At 47.2% G+C, this 15,709-nt stretch overlaps 1 protein-coding gene across 1 annotated transcript in view; it reads left to right on the top strand.

The window, feature by feature from the left end:
* The window catches only part of COL9A3 (collagen type IX alpha 3 chain), a 73,626-nt gene that overhangs the window by 52,633 nt on the left and 5,284 nt on the right, over positions 1–15,709 (top strand). Inside the window, exons 12-25 of the mRNA XM_073580923.1 lie at positions 2,676–2,729; positions 9,212–9,265; positions 9,369–9,422; positions 9,555–9,608; positions 9,869–9,922; positions 11,797–11,850; positions 12,082–12,135; positions 12,473–12,526; positions 12,955–12,999; positions 13,100–13,153; positions 13,413–13,466; positions 14,384–14,437; positions 14,698–14,769; positions 15,169–15,204. Of these exons, the coding sequence (XP_073437024.1) occupies positions 2,676–2,729; positions 9,212–9,265; positions 9,369–9,422; positions 9,555–9,608; positions 9,869–9,922; positions 11,797–11,850; positions 12,082–12,135; positions 12,473–12,526; positions 12,955–12,999; positions 13,100–13,153; positions 13,413–13,466; positions 14,384–14,437; positions 14,698–14,769; positions 15,169–15,204 (747 nt within the window). The remainder of the gene's footprint in view (positions 1–2,675; positions 2,730–9,211; positions 9,266–9,368; positions 9,423–9,554; positions 9,609–9,868; positions 9,923–11,796; positions 11,851–12,081; positions 12,136–12,472; positions 12,527–12,954; positions 13,000–13,099; positions 13,154–13,412; positions 13,467–14,383; positions 14,438–14,697; positions 14,770–15,168; positions 15,205–15,709) is intronic.

The raw sequence follows: 15,709 nt of genomic DNA, 5'->3' as shown, positions 1-15,709 counted from the left end.
AATACGTAAAACAGCACAGAAACAAGCCTCAAAACTTCTGGAACAAGGTAGCTTGGAATGATGAGACCAAAATTTAACTTTTTGTCCACAACCATAAACGTTACATTTGGAGAGAGGTCAACAAGGCCTATGATGAAAGGAACACCATTCCTACTGTAAAGCACGGAGGTGGATCGCTGATGTTTTGGGGTCAAAGCTACAGAGGCACAGGAAACTTGGTCAAAGTTGAAGGAAAGATAAATGCATCACGTTATCAGCAAATACTGGAGGCAAATTTGCAATCATCAGCCCGGAAGCTGCGCATGGGACATACTTGGATGTTCCAACATGACAACGATCCAAAACACAGGACCGAGTCATCCTGTCATTGGGTACAGCAGAACAAAGTGAAGGGTCTAGAGTGGCCATCTCATTTTCCTGACCTCAATATCATTGAGCAACTCTGGAGAGATCTCATTCGTGCAGTTCATGCTAGACAGCCCAGGAATTTACAGGAACTGGAGGCTTTTTGCCAAGAAGAGTGGGCAGCTTTACCATCTGAGCAAATAAAGAGCCTCATCCACAACTACCACAAAAGACTTCAAGCTGTCATTAATGTTAGAAGGGGCAATACACGGTATTAAGAAATGGGGTGTGTAAACTTTTGATCTGGGTCATTTGGATGTTTTGGGTTGTCATTATTATTTAAAAAGAGAAAACACAGTAGTTAGACAATAAATGGCTTCACCCAACCACTAACCATGAGTGGAGAAAAAGTTTTGGTGTTATCATTCATATTCTCTGAAAAAAGGCCAAGAAAGCAAAAATTCTGCCAGGGTATGTAAACTTTTGAGCACAACTGTATATTCTTAAAAAGTAGTATTTAGGAAGTGGACCACTTACTCTATTGTGGGTGGAGTATTGGACAGCCAATGTTTAGAGATAGACTTTTTTGTGTGGTAGAGAATTTTACCTATTGCCAGTTGAACTGGAGGACAGGCTCCAATATCTCCCACACATCATGTCAGGGTCTTGTACAGTAGAAAGTTTTGGATTTTACATCTAAGCATGGCAAATCTACCTTCAGACTCTTAAAAAAAGTCAATATGCGTAAATGGAATACCTTTATGTAAAATTAGACTAAGCCTCCAAGTTCTTCAGTTTGTCAATATACCATTCTGTTAGTGTCTTGGCAGAGGTCTCGCCACACTAATGTTCAAATTAAAGTAGAAAGAACACAAAGGTTTGGTCCATAAATTCCAGCCCTGATAATATTAATGTCGCATATTAGCATGAAATGAAGGCTCAGTCCTGCAATGGAGAGAACCTGTTGGAATTAATAGCAAGTAGTGAGATAAAGGACTTTCGGCATCAACGGCCCTTCTAGCCTCCTGCCAAATTGGTTGGTCATGACTGACCAGCCATCTGAGTGTGACCACTCAGAGTTTGACCGGGGAGAGCCTTGAGTATTGCAGGCCCAGTGTTCTCATCCTCAAAGGTATCCAGTAACCATCTAAAAAAGAATCATCCTGGCCGTTTCCCTCAGCCTTTTCATGAAACTCTTCCATTCTGATATTGCGTCTCTAATGGTTTTTGAGGGCATCAGCCTTAGCAATCAGAGTTGCGACTGCCTGTGTGTGACTCTGTATATCTCTGCGGACTGGCGGGAGAGCATCCTCTAACTCACTAACTCTGCGTTCCACTGTTGTGGTGCATTCTGCCCCTTTCTGTACATGACGTATTATAGAAATAGATTTCTGTAAATGGCCAACTTGTTCCATCAGTGTATTGAGAGTAAAGTTACATTTATTAACTGCACTGAGGACATCTTACAGGAAGGAGGATTGCCCCTTGGGAGATCTCTTCAAGAACACAGCTTTACCCTTTAGGAGCTGCAGATGAACTATTATGCCTTTGAGGGGTCACTCCAGCTCATGGGATTCAGTCTCCTCCTCCTCCATGGATAATGCCATAAAGCGGGACTCTTCACCAGGGGTTCCTCTAATCCCCTGTGTATCAGACTCTGAGCTTTTAATCGGGGTACTAGAGGAAGGAGGCTTGTGGGCAAACTGCTCCAGCCGCACCGCCACATCTCCAGTCACATCTCTCTGCCGGCTCCAACCTCTTCATATTTCTACAGCTAGGCCACACCTCTTTCATAAACCATACCCTTTTTAGTATCTTGGAACCCAGCCAATAACCTTTTCTAGAAACGGGGCACTTATATAAAAGCAGATTTTTGGGGGGTTATAAAACTAAATACCCCCATAAAGTCTTCAGCATTGCAGTGTGGCCCAATCTCCTGTATTTCATCTAGATATGTTACCTTTCCTACATTGAGCATTAAAGGATTGACCTGCTTTAGACTCCCAGATACAAGCCAGAGCCAAACCCCATCAAACTAAAGGACGGCCTCTTACTGATTTCTATGGGTGTCCGAAAATGCTTCTGTATCTTTACGTCATACTTGTGCTGCAGGAAGTCATGTTCTGGCAATACACGGTGTGATCTAACAAATTCTGCATGGTTCTCTGGATCTACTGAATTCTTCATGGTTTGGATCTTTAATCAGTAAGATCTACTGGATTTCACCATGTTGGATCCCATACTGATCTGTTACAAATATAGTTTAGATGGATAATCTCGTAGTTTTGTCTGTGACGTCCATGTATTAACCATCCCATTGTTCTTTACAGGGACACACAGGACACAAAGGAGAACGAGGCGAACTTGGAAAGGATGGTCAGAAGGTAATGCTGGGATGCCCAGGACACTAGAATGATGCATGGTAATGTTGGCATAGACATTGTTGAGTGAGACCCAACTTTATGCATTGCCCTATAGTTTCTTGTTAGCCCTTGGTAGCAGCCACATTAAGAAAACCGCATTGCTCAATGTCTAAAGCAGGAATCTCATCGCACAATACATGGAGAGATGCAGATTTTGCCAGGGATAATTAGTCAATTCTAGAAACAGGGGTTGTACTTGGATGTCTTTCTTACAAATGAAAAAGTCTTACTATGGGCCCTCAAGGTCTTGGATGCTTGTTACTATCTCAAAAGCCATATAGCTGTGTCACAGTCTAAGTAATACTTCACTCATGTGGTGATTGTTATACTGTAGGACTGAGGGGAACCAGAAGTGAACCTGCAGGACCGCGACGACGAACCTCCTCGAGGCGAGCTGGCCAAGTGGACCACCCCCTATACAGGGAGCGTCTGGGGCAAGCCTCAGAGAGACTATCGCCGCGGAAGCTGACACCCGGGGACACAGTAGAGAGAGACCAGAGATAGCCCCAAGGGTAGCGGGAGAACAGCAGAGGGTTATGCTAGGCAGGAACTGATCCAGGCAGACAGAGGTGGACACTGCGGTGACGGGCTGGAGTCCGGGGATGAGGCAGGCACTAGGAGAGAACAGAGGAAGCAGTCACAAGAAGACACTGGGACACAGAGGGAACAGGACAGGGAGATAGGCTGGAGGAGTGCAGGGCAGAGTGGACCTGAATCAGCCGTGGTAAGCACAATTGATAGTCAGGCGCCGGGCAGGAGGCGAGACTACCAGATATAGGGCTGCAGGCAGCGCTTCCGGGTCAGGAGGGGCCAGGAGGTGGAGCAGTGGGAACAGGACTACTGGCGCGCAGTGCGCAGGCGCACCCGACGGGCACGGAAGGCCGGCTGCGGCGGCGGTGGAGAAGACGCAGGATGATGCGTGCGCCTTCCGGGAGCGCGCCGGGTGAGGTGGGCGAGCCGGTGTTCGGGAGGCGGGGCAGAGGATGCGGCTGCGGGCGGCACAGTGGGAGCAGCGAGGAGCGTGGCAGCAGGTGACGTGACAGTACCCCCCTCCTTACGCCCCCTCCTCCTGAGACTGGCAAGGAACCTAGCTAGAATGCGGGAGGCCTGGATGTTCTGCCGGGGCTCCCAAGACCTCTCCTCGGGACCAAAACCCTTCCAATCAACCAAGAAGAGGGTCTTCCCTCTAGATCTCTTTACCTCAAAGACATCTTGGCCAGAGACTGGCTGGGGAGAGTGACCAACAGAGGCATGAAACTGGTTAAAAATGACAGGTTTCAGGAGGGACACGTGAAAAGAATTGGAGATTCGTAGCGAGGCGGGGAGTTTTAGCTTGTAGGCAACGTTATTGATGCGGGCTATGACCTCAAAAGGCCCGATATACCGAGGGCCTAGCTTATATGAGGGGACCTTGAGACGGACAAACTTGGAGGACAGCCACACTTTATCTCCGGGATGGTACAACGGAGAATCCAGACGCCTTTTGTCTGCGTGTCTCTTTATTCTATCCCGCGCTAGTTCAAGTTCAGACTTGGTCTCCTGCCAGACCCTGGAGAACTTCTCGGTCAGAAGGTCGGCTGCCGGCACACCCGAGACAGGGGGTACCGGCAAAGGTACACTGGGATGCTGTCCGTAGACGATGAAGAAAGGTGACTTAGACGAAGACTTGTTGGTGTAGTTGTTGTAGGCAAATTCGGCCCATGGGAGCAGGTGGGACCAGTCGTTGTGGTGAGCGTTGGAGAAGTGGCGAAGATAGGTTATCAAAATTTGATTCGTGCGCTCAGCCTGACCATTAGTTTGGGGGTGGTAGGCTGAGGAGAAGTCCAAAGTGACATCCATGCGTTTACACAGAGCTCGCCAGAAGTGTGAGGTGAACTGAACTCCTCTATCCAAAACGATATGCTGAGGAAAACCGTGAATCCGGAAAACATGGGTAATGAAAATTCTCGCCAGTTCAGGAGCGGAGGGTAACCCAGGCAGGGAGATGAAATGGGCCATTTTGGAAAATCGATCCACAACCACGAGGATGACTGTGTGACCCGAAGACCGAGGTAGGTCGGTAATAAAATCCAATGCAATGTGCTGCCAGGGAGCCGAAGGAACCGGGAGCGGATGAAGAAGACCAGCGGGTAGGTGTCGGGGAACTTTATTCTTGGCACAAGACAGACAAGAGGCGACAAAACTTCGAACATCTTGAGCAAGAGAGGGCCACCAATAATAACGAGAGATGAAGGAGAGGGTTTTCTTGAGACCGCCGTGGCCAGCTAGCTTGGAGGCATGACCCCACTGTAAGACTCGCCTCCTATTGTCCTCTTGAACAAACGTCTTACCCGGGGGCAATGAAGTCAAGTTTACAGGAGCAACCACCATGACCTTGCTAGGATCCACGATGTGCGAAGGCTCTTCCTCACAATCGGTAACCAAAAAGGATCTGGATAGGGCATCTGCCTTGAGGTTCTTATCGCCAGGGCGAAAATGGAGTTCAAAATCGAACCGAGCGAAGAACAGAGACCACCTGGCTTGTCGGGGATTGAGTCTTTGCGCTGTCCGGATGTATGCCAGGTTCTTGTGGTCAGTGTAGATCCTGACGGGGTGGACCGCTCCCTCGAGGAGGTACCGCCATTCCTCCAAGGCCAACTTGATGGCGAGCAGTTCTCTATCACCAATGGTATAGTTTCTCTCCGGGGTGGAGAACGACTTTGAAAAGAAGCCACAGGTGACCAGTCGTCCAGAGGGTGCCGTCTGGGAAAGTACTGCACCGGCTCCGAAGGCAGAGGCATCTACCTCCAGGGTGAAGGGTTTGTTGGCCTCTGGGCGATGGAGCACGGGAGCCGTTGCAAAAGCTTGTTTCAGGGAGCGGAATGCGTCTTTGGCCTCAGGTGACCAGAAGTGGGGATTAGCCCCCTTACGGATCAGAGCGGAGATAGGGCTGGTCAGGGAGGAAAAGTGTGGAATAAACTGCCGGTAATAATTGGCGAACCCCAGGAATCGTTGGATGGCCTTCACTCCCTGGGGACGCGGCCAGTTTAGTACGGCCGACAATTTTCCCGGATCCATCCGTAGACCAGTATTAGAAATGATGTAGCCCAAAAACGGTAGAGAAGACTGTTCAAAGGCGCATTTTTCAAGTTTGGCATAGAGACGATGCTCCCTCAGGCGCGACAAGACTTGACGGACGTCCTTTCTGTGAGTAGACAGGTCCGAGGAAAATACCAGAATATCATCCAGGTACACCACCACACAAGAATAGAGAAGGTCTCGGAAGACATCATTGACAAATTCTTGAAACACGGCGGGTGCGTTGCATAAGCCAAAAGGCATAACCAGATATTCATAGTGGCCATCGCGAGTGTTGAAAGCCGTTTTCCACTCATCTCCAGGACGGATGCGGATTAGGTTGTAGGCTCCACGCAAATCCAATTTGGTAAAGATTTGCGCCCCTCGGAGACGGTCAAATAGCTCCGGGATGAGAGGGAGCGGATATTTGTTTTTAATTGTAATATCGTTGAGTCCTCGATAGTCAATGCAGGGACGAAGGGTCCCGTCCTTCTTCTTGACGAAGAAAAAACCCGCACCCGCGGGCGAGGAAGACGGGCGAATGAAGCCTTTGGCCCAGTTTTCTTGAACATATTCGGACATGGCTTGGGTCTCTGACGGCGACAGCGGATAAATCCGACCTCGGGGTGGAGTAGAGTCGGGAGCGAGATCGATGGGACAGTCGTAGGGACGGTGAGGGGGCAGAGTCTCTGCTTCTTTCTTACTGAAGACATCCGCATAGGCCCAATAGGCCGAAGGTAAATCTGGGGATACCAATGTTGGGCGAGAGGAGTTACTTGGCTGGACGGAAAGCAAACACCCTCTGTGACAGAACTGTCCCCACCACACGACGTCACCAGACCGCCAGTCCAAGGTTGGCTCGTGTTTCCTTAGCCAAGGAAGACCCAACAGGATAGTGTGTGATAGGGTCGGCAGCACATAGAAGGCAATCTTTTCTAGATGCAAGGCTCCGACCTGAAGGTCCAATTCTTCAGTGACCTGCGTAACGGACACCCGCAGGGGTTGACCGTCAACTGACGCAATCTGCCGAGGAGTCTCCAGGGATCTGACCGGGATACGAAGCCTCCTGACTGCCTCAAGCTGAATAAAATTTCCAGCCGCACCTGAATCTATGTAAGCCCACTCGGAGGAACGCTTGGGACCTAGATGCAAGAGAACAGAAAGAGTCAAGGGTAGAGAGGAGTCATTGGTACCTAGGGAGGCCTCTCTTACCTGTCCTAGGCGGAGGCGTTTCCCGGACGCACAGGGCAGGAACGCAAGAAGTGTGATGCACTCCCACAATACAGACAAAGACCCTGAGTGAACCTCTCCTGTCGGCGTTGCTCCACCGGCTTGAGGCGATCTACTTGCATGGGCTCAGGTGCGGGAGAAGCCGACGCCAGAGCAGGGCGTGAGCGAGGTGGACTGCGGGCAGCGGAAGGGGCATGAGGAAACCTCCTATCCGTGGCGGCCTCTCGAGAACGCTCCTGGAAGCGCAAGTCGATGCGGATAGCCAGGGAAATTAGATCCTCCAACGAGGTTGGAGTGTCCCGTCCCGCCAATTCGTCTTTAATTCGACCTGAGAGGCCCCGCCAAAATGCTCCTACCAAGGCCTCATTGTTCCATCCAACCTCGGAGGCCAGGGTACGGAAGCGAATGGCGTATTGACCCACGGAGAGCGTGCCCTGTTGCAGGTTGAAAAGTGACTCGGTGGCAGAGGCTACGCGACCCGGCTCGTCGAACACCTTGCGAAAAGAGTCGAGGAAGGTGGAGAGTTGGGAGACCAAGGGGTCATCATGCTCCCAGAGGGGGTTTACCCAGGCTAAAGCCTCACCCTCCAAATGGGACACGACAAAGGCCACCTTGGCTCTGTCGGTGGGGTACTGTTGAGGCAATAGCTCAAAATGGACACTGATTTAGAAAGCCCCTGCACGACTTAGAATCGCCACCATAACGCGGGGGTTTTGCCAAACGGGGCGGCGGATGGGACACCGCCGCCTGGGCCGGGGTCGAGGCCACAGATTGCAGGGCAAGGAGGCGATTATCTATGGAAGCCATATAATTCAATATATGGGCCTGGGTGTCTCGCTGCTGAGCGAGCTCCTGTTGGAGACTGCCCAGCTGGGAGGCGGTCCCAGGATCAGAGGCCTGTAGAGACGACAAGCGGGACTCCATGGACTTAAGGAAGGACATTATCCTCGCTTGATTCTCCCTTAGGAATAGGAGCTCCTTTTGGGTTGGGGTCGGGGTGCCAGCGGGGTCCATGGCCTGACTATACTGTTATACTGTAGGACTGAGGGGAACCGGAAGTGAACCCGCAGGACCGCGACGACGAACCTCCTCGAGGCGAGCTGGCCAAGTGGACCACCCCCTATACAGGGAGCGTCTGGGGCAAGCCTCAGAGAGACTATCGCCGCGGAAGCTGACACCCGGGGACACAGTAGAGAGAGACCAGAGATAGCCCCAAGGGTAGCGGGAGAACAGCAGAGGGTTATGCTAGGCAGGAACTGATCCAGGCAGACAGAGGTGGACACTGCGGCAACGGGCTGGAGTCCGAGGATGAGGCAGGCACTAGGAGAGAACAGAGGAAGCAGTCACAAGAAGACACTGGGACACAGAGGGAACAGGAGAGGGAGCTAGGCTGGAGGAGTGCAGGGCAGAGTGGACCTGAATCAGCCGTGGTAAGCACAATTGATAGTCAGGCGCCGGGCAGGATGCGAGACTACCAGATATAGGGCTGCAGGCAGCGCTTCCGGGTCAGGAGGGGCCAGGAGGTGGAGCAGTGGGAACAGGACTACTGGCGCGCAGTGCGCAGGCGCACCCGACGGGCACGGAAGGCCGGCTGCGGCGGCGGTGGAGAAGACGCAGGATGATGCGTGCGCCTTCCGGGAGCGCGCCGGGTGAGGTGGGGGAGCCGGTGTTCGGGAGGCGGGGCAGAGGATGCGGCTGCGGGCGGCACAGTGGGAGCAGCGAGGAGCGTGGCAGTAGGTGACGTGACAGTGATATTGCCTCATCTTCCAACATTTGTTTATCACTAGGATATGAGATTATTTTCCTAGAGACCTTGGTGGGTTCATCATCACACCCTCAGTCAGGACCAGTTATGCCTCTATGTATCATACAGTGAGACCAGTTAATCGGAGGCATTGTTGCCCCAGGTTGAATCATAATTCCACAAAATTGCTCTATCGCTGCTTCACACCCAAGCTTGGTGCTTTGTCATTTGGTAACCACATGTGGAGCAAACGGCAAAATAAACTCAGTGCAGATCATTAAGTCTACCCGTAATTACTGGGAAAGTTTTGTTTATTCCTTCAGACTTTGTTTGAGTTCAGATTACAACTAATTTGCAGCTTTAATTGAATTTTGGACATTTTCTCAAAGCATCTAACTGTTCTTCTCCGTAGGGTGATGCGGGTCCTCCTGGGCCAGCAGGAATCCCTGGCAGTGTGGGCTTACAGGTAGGTACCACTTCATGCAAGCTGAGATGTATGCAACCTATACTTCCAGCTAATGTCGAAACACCTGCCCTAAGGCAAGCACTGAGATGTTTTGTCTTTGCAGGGCCCCAGAGGGGCAAGGGGTCTAGTTGGACCTCAAGGAGCAGCAGGAGACAGGGTAAGAATGCAATATACTATATATCTGTTGTACAATTACACCATCCACCATGTTCTAAAAGCTTGTTGGGAATTGTAGTTGATAACTGATTTCTTATAATTAATACATTATTGGTGTTTTTTTTGTCAAAAGGGACCCACTGGATTTAGAGGACCCCCTGGTACCCCAGGACCACCTGGGAAAGCTGTACGTATGAACCTGACACATGTTCCCCATCCTCTGGTCGCTTATTCCAATGATCTGTTCTGTAGCTCTATACAAAGAAGCGTCACTTTAAGGAAAATGCACATACAGAAATAACCTAGAAATAGATGCCATTACCTGTGTCAGTAAATTACATAAGTCTTCAACCCTTCCCTCAAGATCTGCAGTGTTACCCTAACATTTCTAAGCCCCAAAGTTTCTCAAGAACCATGAATAATTCTTTATGTATTCTGTCATTTCAGGGGGATCAAGGCGTGAGAGGAAGTCAGGGATATATCGGACCTAAAGGTGACTCTGTAAGTGATTTACATCTATATTCCCCCTTAAATGCAGTTTGTTAATTTAGTGTCGAATCATCAGGCAGCATGTTATAGAGCAGGAGAGGCTGAGCAGATTGGTATATCGGTTTGTGGGAAAAGATTCAGTGTATGTAGTGTTTAGGTAATTTAAACTGGTATTTCCAAAATCATAATGTTGGCTCAGATTCAGGGGCATAACGAACTCAATGATAGAGGGTGCGATCATCACCGTGCTGGAGGGAGGCCTGCTGACCCCAACGTCTACTTCAGCTGAATGTGCGTCCGAGAACACTGATTCAGCTGAAGTGTATTGCAGCACAGGGACCCTCTGTCTCCAGCCAATCAGAGGTCAAGCAGCTGACGTCCATGTGCCAATCATTGGCGTCGCATGGCAGTGACGTCATGTGTCGCCAAAGCAGGCAAAACAATGCTACAGAAGAGGACAAGGGAGTGGTCGAAGGTGAGTAGAATATTTTTATTTATTTTTTTATATGCAGAATGGGGGGAAAATATACCAGAAAGGTGCCCTGGATAGGGGACATATATATTAAGATGGGGGACATATATACCAGGATGGGAGACATTTACACCAAGAAGGAGAACATATATTCCAGGATGTGGGACATACTACATAGTAAAGGAGAGGGGGGACACATGTGCCTTTATAGGATTTAGAACTCTACAAGGGTCCATGCTTCTGAACAACATGTGATTGGGGGGTGCAGTTCCAAATTTTGCACCGGAGCCCATCAGACTCTAGTAATGCCACTGCTCAGACTGTTGCAAATGTAGATCCATCCATTTTTATAATACAAGAAGGTAGTTTTCTAAAGACCTCATAAACATTAAACTAAAGACAGCCATACCCCCCAGTATCGGCAGCATAGGCTGACAGTTGAATGTATATGGAGGTCTACCGACTCTTCCCCGACAGATGATGTTGAGGAAGACAAGGGTCAGGCAGTTTTCATTTTAACTATCGGCCCTGTTGTTATTCAGGAGGGAGCAGCTTTCTCCACCCTTCTCTTTGAAAACAAATGAGGATTAGGCCAATCCGAGCGTTCCTGTGTATGGGAGAGATATCTGTCAGCCGAACGAGCACATAACAACTACATAGAGGTGTGATATTTCTGCACTATCCCCCCACTTAATTATCCCCTTCCCAGAGTCTATCATTTGTTGCCAGTGGTACCATTTTCTAGTTGTTCTTGTAGTTAAGGTCAAGCATGAGCAAATTTTACCCCATTTACTACAATGTATTGTCCTTATCCCCCCCCGCACATATGCACCTCCTTGTGTAGCTTGTCCAGCTGAATGCTGTGCCCATTTTTAACAAGGAAGCTGCATTTCCACTTTTTCTGCCAGCTTACCTCTTTATTAGCAATAGTTTTAAGGATACTGGCCTTTCTGAAAAATGACAGATTGTGGCACTACCCTTTTAAAGCTATGCTCTTTCTATGTTTAGGAGTCCAGTGGGCGATCCTGTGCAGTGATTGACAACCATTCCCATATAATTGTGCATAATGTGGGTGTCAGTAGCTGAGTAGGACCACCCATTGGACTCCTAAATATAGAAAGAGCAGTAATAAAATATAAGTTACACTAAATCTTTTCCCACAAACCTATATATCATTCTAGACCAAAATTATTTAGGGTCTTTTCAGTAGAACAAAAGATATACCAAAAAGTATCCATGATCCTCCTCACTTTCTTTGATGCATATTTCTGGGGGCACCAAATTATACATCCAGGTATTTAAGGAAAAGCCAAAGTCCCTATCTATATTTGCAGGGTCATGTGGATCAAGTGTAAATGTGTTATCTCTCTGCTATATATGAAACTCATTATTGGTTTTGAAAATTTTTTTGTAGGGCAAAGCTGGTCCCAAGGGTATGTCAGGTGGTTCAGGACCCATAGGAGAGCCGGTAAGTGATCAGAGGGAACTTTAATGCTATGGCTGCTTTGGGTAGAGATGCAATCTTTAGCCTTTGGATGTAATATGCATGGAGTCAAAGCCAACAGCATAGTAGTTCGGTTACAGATATGGGTGACATGCATTGCACTGCACTGTTGGGATATATTATACACATAGCATGACCTTCAAATGTGAATTTCCTCTCAAGGACTATTAATTTAGGCCATTTGTCTTTTTGTAGGGAATGCCAGGGAAGGATGGCCGTGACGGGACGTCTGGCCTGGACGGTGAGAAGGTTTGTACTGCCAGGGAAGAAATTGATTAAGTCACATAGAAGGAGATCTCATTTCCATGGGATTAGGATTAGTCAGTCAATAAAATGCATTAGGGAAGAGAGTATGGAAGATTTTGATTTTCAGATAGAAGATGCTGGTACAGGGAGCTTCCCCTATATGTGCTTTGTTGAAGAGCAAGTAGTTGTGAGCATAATGTTGTACCGAGAACGTTCGCATGTCGTCATCACCTCGGTCATTACCAATAACTTCTTGCTTTCAAAGTATCAAGACACTGTATACGATCTCTCCATTTCTGACATATCACCATTTTAGTTTTCTTGCCTCTTGTGTTTTTAGGGTGATCGTGGAAGACCAGGAGTTCCTGGTGAGAAGGGACCAAATGGACTCCCAGTAAGTATTTTAGGTTCCTCTAGTTCTTTGTAGGGTGTTAGAAAAACTGAAGTGCTCCATGTATTGAGGAATGGCTATTGATTGGGGCCTGATATTGGGTGAAAATGACTGTGTACCTTCAGGATCCAACAGGATTAATTAGGCCTTGTTTAGAGAAATTCGGAAAACATTTAATATACCTAGTTAAATACTAAGTACAGAATTCCAGTATTTAGTACAACAGTCCCAGTACTGGAAACCACCCAATAGTCTGCTATGTCTAAAGGCAGAAGTGGATGCATCATGGTGATGACAAGGACCATAGGTTATTGAAAAAGCTTAAACATAACTAAGATAGCTCAATTAAGAAGTATACAGTATATTCCTGTGGTATCATTACTCATAGACTTACTACCTAGCCCTTAATTTCTATTTTTTTTAATCAATAGGGGCTTCCTGGCAAAGCTGGAACTAAGGGAGAGAAGGGTCAACTGGTAAGTGACTATACAAATGAGCTATGGTCATGTCATGTATAGTGTTTTACTAGATTAGATATTTCAGGAATTAGGTTCTTGATCAATTGTACTCTTTCAGGGCAGCCATGGAGAATTGGGAGAAGCGGGCCCCTCTGGAGAGCCAGGTATTCCCGTATGTATCCACCAACCCAGTGGCAATGTATCTGTCCAAACTAGTAGCGAACAAATAGAATATAGACAAAACCTAGGATTTTCCCCATCATTTTCATAATTTCACCAGAGATGCTTTGTTTTATAGCCCCATGAACAAAACAATGGGCCCTTGGGAATCACGGAAGACCCAAGTAATACGCTAAAGTGCCATGCTGTTAGGTTGTCATAACATCTTGGATTGCTCCAAGCTAAGTCATGAGGTTTATATTGTGTTCCAGGGTGAAGCTGGACCTCCAGGAGAGAGGGGAGTGGAAGGCCCCAGAGGAGGAGCTGTAAGTGGACATGGTGATTCTCGATGGTCTTTAACATAATGTTGGTCCTTTTGCTGCTTTGTCATGTACGAGAGCAGATGTTTACACCATAGAATGGAGCTCATAGGACATTCAGAACTAGATGTGATATGGCCACACTTGTAGGAAAGGTTGGGTAACAGATGTTATGATTGATAGGGTTGGAGTGAGATGGATGGTGACATTTCTTGAGGGTAGACAGAAAACCAATTGGTTAGGGTTCACCGGGGTAGAAAGTAGCTTGCTCAGCTTCATGCAGAATTTTACCAGTCTTCTAGTTATATGAAGAGCAACAGCTTCAGGGTCTTCAGGCCAACTACCTAACTGCTGTCCATTATCATTCTGATGGGCAAAAGGACTTAGAAAACCAGCCTAGTCAATGAGTTTTCACTTCTTTCTTAGTCAGAGCTTAATGACCTCTCTAGACCTATGAGTTACTTGGTCATAATTTCATTGAAGCTTTTGTAGATGTTTGTCAGACCTTCAGAAATAGAAATTTACAATACTCAAAGTGCAGTATGTTTCTTTCCATTTCGTTTTCCATCATCCTATCACCATTTCTTCCCATGGTGAGGCAAGAAAGCTCAAAGATGGTATAAACTTTATAGCCAACATAGGACACAAGGGTGGCATCACTCTTGACTATTTTTTCTGCTGTTATTTGCTACCTTTAAGTTTTGAGGTTTCCTCTGGGGTTGAAACTGACCATAAGGAAGGGGTTAGGATCAATTATAGCTATATGACCCCAAGCCCAATATGGCCCCAAAAAAGCTACATGTGCATCTTCTCATATATGGAAATTACCTAATGGTAAAACTCATTTATGTTCTGTGTCAGCTATAGTGGGATTGAACCAGACTATCACCACTGCGTAAAGCGGAATGTATTTCTCTCCACAGGGTGGTGTTGGTCTGTCAGGACCTATTGGAGCTCCTGGAGTTCGTGGTTTTCAGGTCAGTGATACATTGCTTGATTTTAAAATCTCACAACATCGACTTACTATGAAGCCTCATAAGACGCCAATATGATAAGAGGGAGGAGCTGTCCATCAGCACCCAATGGCAATGCATTGTTGCGCAAGATCCACTTCTGGACCACTGAATGATACATAGCAGATCAGTAACTTTAATTTAAGAAATTTGCATTGATTTGTTATAATGATCATCATAATTATTATATATGTTTTTTTACATGCTTTTCATATCTCATATAGGGCCCAAAAGGCAACATTGGTGATCCTGGATTACCTGGACCTACAGGGATCCGTGGTGGATTTGGAGAACGAGTAAGACTCTTGTATTAAAGGAATTTTGCATTGGATAGACATATAGATATTAGATAGATACATAGATAGATAGATAGATAGATAGGAGATAGATTGATATAGATAGATAGATAGATAGATAGATAGATAGATAGATAGATAGATAGATAGATAGATAGATAGGAGATAAATTAATCTACTTGTTGGATGTGACGAGAACTGAGCTCTGGACTGTTCCCTGATCTAACCAACCAGAAATAATGGCCCTGACACCAACAGACTCCTCGTGTAAGGTGACTAAACTTTAATCCCTCATTAAAACCCTGAATTAATCAGTGATGAATACAGCGAGCAGTGACCGCACACTGTGCAGGAATGTATGATGGAAATCACAGCTTAACCTTAATGTTTCACCTCCAGGGTCCTGTCGGAGCTGCTGGCCCAAAAGGCAACCAGGTGAGCATGGCGAGAGGCTGCAATATTACAAACAGCCCTTGAGTTGGATGATAACCAACGAGGCTGACATACACTGAGAGGCCAGCTTTCAGGGACATTATACAATCAGCACAAGCCGACCACTATATAATTAAACCTAACCCGAAACACATCCTCATTAACCATAGTGCTCCATAACAGTCACTCTATAACAGCATCAGAATGCCCTGTAATTGTAAACCTGCCTATAGCTCTCTGACATTCGGGGCAAACAGGTATCTCTCCTGACTCGTACATACAAATGAGGGCTTAGCCGAGTGTTTATGAGACCAGAAAGCCACTGTCGGGTGGTTAAATCTGATCTAATGGGGAACTAAAGTTAGAATTATACATAACAGCGCCCACCAGAATGACTTAAGAGAAGTGCCAATACAGTAATAGTGCTCCATGATAGTGCTCGTTCCAACCAGACTAACCACATAAGACCAGGCGAGTCTTTTACAGGCGCATTTCCAAGCCCTTATTA

The sequence above is a fragment of the Dendrobates tinctorius genome, unplaced genomic scaffold, assembly GCF_039654945.1.
Source record: "Dendrobates tinctorius isolate UK_male_01 unplaced genomic scaffold, ASM3965494v1 ptg000065l, whole genome shotgun sequence".
Taxonomy (NCBI): Eukaryota; Metazoa; Chordata; class Amphibia; order Anura; family Dendrobatidae; genus Dendrobates; species Dendrobates tinctorius.
Note: the sequence above shows the minus strand (reverse complement) of the source record. Positions and strands in the feature narration are given on the sequence as shown.